This window comes from Epinephelus moara, chromosome 9 (assembly GCF_006386435.1).
Source record: "Epinephelus moara isolate mb chromosome 9, YSFRI_EMoa_1.0, whole genome shotgun sequence".
Classification (NCBI taxonomy): domain Eukaryota; kingdom Metazoa; phylum Chordata; class Actinopteri; order Perciformes; family Serranidae; genus Epinephelus; species Epinephelus moara.
In genome coordinates, this window is record NC_065514.1 from 33,208,145 (window position 1) to 33,215,144 (window position 7,000).

Consider the following 7,000-nt stretch of genomic DNA (forward strand, 5'->3'; position numbering starts at 1 on the left):
TTAAAGTTGGGGGACTGTGTGAAGAAATGGTTGTAATTCCTACACGGTTCATACTACATTTTTGAAAAAAGCCTTAAATGAAAGCTGAGAGTCTGCACTTTAAGCAGGTATTCATTGTTTCATTTAAAACCCATTGTGGTGGTGTACAGAGCCAAAATGACGACAACTGTATCATTGTCCAAATAATTATGGACCTGACTGTATGTTTGAGATATATTTCAGATGTTTTTTTCTTTCAGCTTCGGTGTAGTACTTTTGTAAATGAATTTTCGGTCCATAACGTGTCTCCGTAATAACCAGGTCGAATATCAATATTTCAGTCATTTCTAATCAAATTAAACAGGGAATAAAATATCAAATCAAAGCATGCCTGAGAATTTGTCAACAGACAACCATGAGATAATGAATCTTTCTCTCCCCCTGGTGGACATTATGAGATATTATAGGAAGCGCGTTCTGCCAATCAGATCCGTCATCTCAGCTCGCGTGACCCCAGGTCTGCCGCCATCATTGTTAGTGGCAGTGAAGTCTTTGTGGAGGGTGCGGAGGCGCAGCAGCGGAGCTTCGTGAGGCATCAGTCCGGGCCTCAGTGAGTGTCATCCGGGCAGCAGCCATGGTTCAGACGTGCTCAGCGTACGGTTGTAAAAACCGCTACCATAAAGATAAAGCCATTTCCTTTCACAAGTAAGTTCAGTGAGACAATGTGTGTGAGCTAATTAGCATTTGTGTCCAGACATGACGGATAAGCACTGTGTTGTACTGGTGAGGAGTATCAAGAGAGAGTTCACCAGCCTGCGTTTACTAATTTGCCTTATTAAAGCTTAATTGGTCGTTGGCAACAGTACATGCGTGATAGAATTTGAGGAAAGTCATTTCTTGTGTAAATAGATTTTACTGGTAAAATCGGGTGACAGACAATTCATCAATTACCTTTTTACACTGATAAATACAGTCCTGTGTTAAGTCCGCTCACCAGTCACACAGTCCTCCTCCTCCAAAGTAACAAGTTAACCTGCATCGTGGTTACGGTGGCGACTCTCAAACATTGCAGTGTCGATGTTATTAAAACTCAACTTAGTTGCTAGTTCACAGATTTCTTTATGCCGAATTTACCAGGATGAAACACATATTCGTATTAACACTCATCATCATATTCTCCAACATGTTTTCCTCTTCTAGAAATACGAGAGTAGTTAACTCCATACATTCTGAATGGAGTTTGGTTACAGTTCTTCATCTATCGGCTAAGGTTAGCCTGAAGTCGTCCCTTGCTGGCAAACATGTGGAGACCCTGTGGGTTTGGCCATGTGAGATGAGCTGAACTATCAACTGAACTGTCAAATAACAACAACAACAACGTACAGAGTAATCAATATAAAGTTGAAGTTCCCTTTATCAATTTTATTTTGCAGTCTGCAGCCCACTGATTTGTTTAACTGTTCAAGTGAGATGTTTAGAACCCTTTTAATCCCAGCAGGGTGAGAAAGGCAATGACACCCAGGTGACAGTTAATAGGTGAATCTGCTGTTGAAGTTGCTGTTTCATTGACCTGAGCTCCTTGGGTAGGACAAGATGTCCTCTGAAATGTTGAAGACAGAACCAAACTGTTGCTAACAATTTTGACATAAAGTTTACTTCCTGAATAACTTGCATGGATTATTGATAATCAGACTAGGAACTGATATCAATTTGATGTTGATGAAATAATATACACACAAGGAACAAATTCTGAGGAGGTTGGCTTTTCAAGGAATCTCTGAAAACGTACCTCTTCAAAGTTGTCTACAACCTCTAAAAAAAACTGTGTTCTTCTTCTCCCCTTTGCATTGTTTCCTTTCTTATGGATTATTTCATCTTTGTTGTTGTTTGTTTGTTTGTTTTGTTGTTGTTGTTGTTCTTTGTAAGTGTCTTTGAGTATCTAGAAAAGAGCTATATAAATCCAGTGTATTTATATCTAATTTTGTCAGGTTTCCTCTGGCACGCCCAGATGTTTGCGGCAAATGGGTGGCGGCAATGAGGAGGAACAACTTCAAGCCGACAAAGTACAGCAACATCTGCTCGCAGCACTTCACCAAAGACTGCTTCAAGAGAGAGTGCAACAACAGAGTGCTGAAGGAGAACGCTGTGCCATCACTCTTCACCTTTAATCTCAACATCAAGGTGAAACACCTCATCATCACACTTCATCACATTTCATTAATTTCTTCTTTTATTTGGAACTCCCATACAACAACAAAAACAACAACTGCCTCACATTAGAGACAACGCTTAAGTTAGAAACAAAAGACTCAAAAACTAAAATTCTTTCAGAAGGGAAGCTTCAAAGGTTTATTCTAAGATAACAAAAAACAATTCTTATTTTCAGATAACACTAAAAACAGCTGGTTATATTCCTTCTCTGCCAATATATCCCCCTAATTCCTACCCACTGGACCTTTAAGGTTCCTGAGAACAATGATTTCAAGTGTTACAGGTTCCTGTATTTATGACTTGACTCTCCTCCTTCGTGTTACTAATAACATTCATGTCAGAGTCAGATCTGTCAAGAATTTTAGAGGGGTCTGACATCTCCCTGTGGGTGAAGATACCTACAAACGTATCCAAAAACTGCTTGTTAAATGGCTGGTTAAGTTGGTTGCAATCTGCAATCTCAGTGCTAGATGCCACTAAATCCTACACGTACCTGCTGTGAGGGTCTAAGGGATGTCATATGATGTAAACCTCTCTAAGGCTAACTTTGATTTGTGATTTTGGACTTTATAGATCAAATTTAAATTGAATTGAAATTGCTATTTGTACAGCCCTTTGAGGCATGCTTTGTGATTGGGCTTTTTCATGCATGTAGTTACATAGCTAGCTAGCAGTGCTGTAAATAAACGTATCCTTCCACTAGCCAGTGGCTGGTGGATTTTAAATTCTACCAGCCACTCATACTTTTGCAGCCACTATTCTGTTACCACACTTTTCTGTGTTATTAACCTTAAAATAATGTTTGTCTGTGCAAAGAAATAAACAACCTGAATACACGTAGTTTTCTCAAAGAGTATCGGTTTAATATTTAATGTAATGCTTATCAACTTTTTTAAATTATTTCCATCACACAGACACACACACACACAGACACACACACACACACACACACACACACACACACACACACACACACACACACACACACACTTCAAATGCACAAAATCAAAATGCAGACACCCAAGTAAGAAAATTATTATTATTATTTATTTTATTACTTATCACTAAAAGAATCACCTTTTAACTTTTGGTTCATGAATTGAAGTTGTCTCCTCATGTGTGGGCTCTGTGACATCAGCCACTCTCTATATGCCAGTAACATGTTGCCACATTGGCCATAAAATACTCGATCTGTGAAGTGCTTGATTGACTGATTCAATATATACCCAAAACACACATTAAACATGACTTAATAATGACAGTTTCCATTACAAGATTATAAACCAGCTTCATTATAACTTGCAGGTTTCACAGACAAAACCCTGTCTTTTCTGGACACATTTTCCCCACAAATACAACATGCTAATGTTATTAGCACAAGCCTATGGCATTTTACATTGTATAATTTAGCCTAGGGGCTAGCAGAGATGTCCTCTACTCATATGAAGCCAGGGACAACAACAACATTTAACCAAGGTTAACATTAAAAAATTAGGTCAGTTACAACACACAGGTTCACTGACAAAACAACTGTCTTAAACTAAACACCTTTTCCAAACAAATACATGCTAATGTTATTAGCACAAGCCTATGGCATTTTCCATTCTATTAATTAGCCTAGCTTAGCATCAGGATAAGTCACACACAAAACTAAATATGCTATTTTGTGTGGGCTTTATTGTCTTCACAATGTATTGTTTCTGAAATAAAAGTAAATAATGAATAAAGAATAAAGTAAAGTAACAAAGTAAATGAAAGCTTTGTTTCCACAGAGGGAAACGCTTTTCAGCTTACAAAAATAGACAAGTCTGCGTCACCGCGATGTGTAGTTACATTTCTGGGGAGGTGCACGTCAAGCTACGGCGTAGGTTACAGCAGTTGGTTTGTTGGTTTGCATTCCACAAGTAAACACAAACAAGAAGATGAAGAAGAAAAACCTCACTCAGACTGGTAAAGAAGATGCAGTGACACACTACACTACTTAGATAGAGCATCCCATGATTGAGTCGACTTTTTTTTGTTTGTTAAATTTTTTTACCCGACACTGTGGCGGATATATTAATAATATCCACCCGCCACCCACCAAATTCAGCTGCTTTTGGCGGGTGCTAATTTCCAAACCTACTAATGAGCCATGCAGGAAAGTGATATCTCCAATTGTAGTCACTCCTACTTATCTCTGATTGGTTGATTGGTTCTCCAAATGAGAGAAACAGCTCTGAATTTAGTATTAAAGCATACCTGCAAATAGGGATGCATGATATTGGGGTTTTTCTGATATTCAATATGCCACCAAACAACTTATTTGGCTGAAAACTGATTCTGATATGTCCACTTTTTTTCCCACCTAATTTTGGTGATCATCAAGTCTCTTCTGTAGTGGAATAATATCATGTTATACCTGCATACTCTTATTGTGATGACTCACCAGCAGATGGAGACATGAAATGGAATTCTTTTTAATGTATGTAATATTCGTTCATTGTGCAAAATAAGAAAAAGCATGTTGGCCGATACTGATGACGTGCCGATATTATCTCGCATCCCTACCTGCAAATCAGTCACTTTTTGGATAAATTGACTGCTCTTAATTAAAAATGTATTATCCATGTAAATTGTATAGATCTGGGGTTTTTTGGGGTGGGAGTGTGTGGGGGTCTTTTGTATGCGGTCTTTCAGCAAGCAGTAGGGTTAAGCTTAATCATAGTGTAAGAAAGCTCCAGTCCTCATTAGGGTCTCTATTTCTGTTGTCTTTGGACGTGTTTATTTATGTGTGATATTGGATTAGTTCAGAAAGCAGCATCAGAACTCTTGTTTGTTTTCTGTCTGACAGTCAGAGTCCCTTGAGGATCACTTCCCCTCTGAGATCCACTTTCCTCTCTCCCTGCCTCTGACCTCTGACCCAGCAGAAGAACAGGAGGAAGAGGAGGAGGAGGAGGAACCCAGGAGGAACCTGCTTGACACCCAGTGCGACACAGTGGCGGTCTCTTGTGACCATAACTACACAGCAGAGGACTCTGCTCGGCAGAAGAAGCGCATTGCGCAGCTGTTGGAGCAGTTGGGAAGTCTGAAGAAGAGGCTGAAGACGGCGCAGCAGAAGTGCCGGCGGCAGGAGAGACAACTTAAGAGGCTGAAGGCGGCATGTGAAACACCAAGGACCTGCCGCAAGGCGCCAGCAGCGTGTGGAGAGGGATACGTGATTGTACCAAAACACATTTACAACCAGTGCTGGGGAAACTACTTTGAAAGCATCGCTTTGCAAGCTACCAATTGTTTCACAGTGGAAGAAGTTGAACTACAGCAAAGCTACCCTCGGGAGAAATCTAGTTTGGTTAACTAGAACTACTTAGAAAAAGTTGGAACTACTTAGTAAAAAATGATCAAATTGACAATGTACATGTGAAACGATAAAACAAAGAAGACAAGTGCAAGCAAAGAATGGCACTCAATTAAGTTTATTGCAAAAAGTGTCCACGTTTTCAGCAATCATGCATAAACCAAAAACAATAAAATACCCCAATATTCATGGGAAAGTGCAAGGAATGTCAGCTTTGGTTTTGTGCACAGTGTCCATCCTGTATGAAACATTACAATATAGCTGACTTGTCTAATTTTTGCTAAATTGGCGAGCAAAGTCAATGTTAAAGGGATACTTTGTTCATTTTCAACCAGCTTTGTATCATAACAGTGTGGGTAGTATGTGTAAATGAACTGTGGTAAACTTCCCTCTATCTTGTCAGCGCCCATATCTCCCTGCTCTACTCTCAACTCAAATCATGTCATCCGGTGGATAATTGCTGGCTCTCTGGCTGTTGCTCTAACTAAAGATTGTATTTTCGCATTTTTGTATGCCCGCCGTCACCACGTACAGAGTATAGAAGCTGATTGAGAAAGAGAGCCGGCTTTCTCTCGCTCTCAAACTCGGAAAATTCTAAACTGGAAACTCTACAGTGCTGATCGAATTTAAACCAAGATTCTGTTACTTAATTTCATTTTTCCCACCTAAAATTTCTCCAGAAACATATTTTAGTGCTCAGTTTGGCTGTAATAGGAGAATTTGTGAACAGGTGGTGGGTGCCATACTGTTTCCTGTATTGTAAAAATGGAGGCTGAAAAAAATGAAATCAAAACTGAGAAGCACCGATCAAAGATTAACCAAGATTCCGTTACTGCATTACCTTTACCTCACCTGAAATGCTTTCACAAACCTATTTTAGCTCACAGTTTAACTGTAATTCCTTTCATTCTGTCAGCTCACATTACCTCACCTACCAGCAGGGGCATTTGTTGGTCTGGTGCAACGCAGTGCATTGTGGTACTTGTAGGTTTTTACCTCTTGGGACACAAATCTCACAGCCCCTTTTCTCTGTTTTCTCTGGTCATGTAGCACCAGTTTCAAAAAGATTGTGTATTTCTTTGGCATAGACAGCCCAGTTTTATGTAAAGGTTATCAATCAGTGAAATACTTCTTTACCACACTGACCTTTTATATGTGTTCTTAGATTTGTGTTGACCGTCTTTGCAGTAGAGAGTGGTGTGAAAAAGTGTTTACCCCCTTCCTGATTTCTTACTTTTTTGCATGTTTTCCGCACCCCCTTCCTGATTTCTTACTTTTTTGCATGTTTTCCGCACTTAAATGTTTCAGTTCATCAAACAAATTTAAACAGTCAAAGATAACACAAGTAAACACAAAATGCAGTTTTTATATGAAGGGTTTTATTAATGAGGAAGAAAAAAATCCAAAGCTACATGGCTCTGTGTGAAAAAGTGTTTGCCCCCCAGCTCCTGTTAAAACATAACTGTGGTTGAT

The 7,000-nt window shown here is 39.3% G+C and overlaps 1 protein-coding gene across 1 annotated transcript; it reads left to right on the top strand.

Annotated features, from left to right (window-relative positions):
- The first annotated feature begins 493 nt into the window (after positions 1–493).
- On the top strand, positions 494–5,727 carry thap1 (THAP domain containing, apoptosis associated protein 1). Its single transcript, XM_050053072.1, has 3 exons — positions 494–684; positions 1,968–2,160; positions 5,024–5,727. Exons 1-3 carry the CDS (start codon positions 614–616, stop codon positions 5,528–5,530), a joined length of 771 nt encoding a protein of 256 aa, XP_049909029.1. The 5' UTR covers positions 494–613; the 3' UTR covers positions 5,531–5,727.
- Positions 5,728–7,000: the final 1,273 nt, after the last annotated feature.

Coding starts and splice junctions, on each gene's coding strand:
- thap1 (XM_050053072.1), top strand. CDS start 614: ATGGTTCAGACGTGCTCAGCGTACGGTTGTAAAAACCGCTACCATAAA. Junction 685..1,967: donor AAAGCCATTTCCTTTCACAA/GTAAGTTCAGTG, acceptor TAATTTTGTCAG/GTTTCCTCTGGCACGCCCAG. Junction 2,161..5,023: donor CCTTTAATCTCAACATCAAG/GTGAAACACCTC, acceptor TCTGTCTGACAG/TCAGAGTCCCTTGAGGATCA.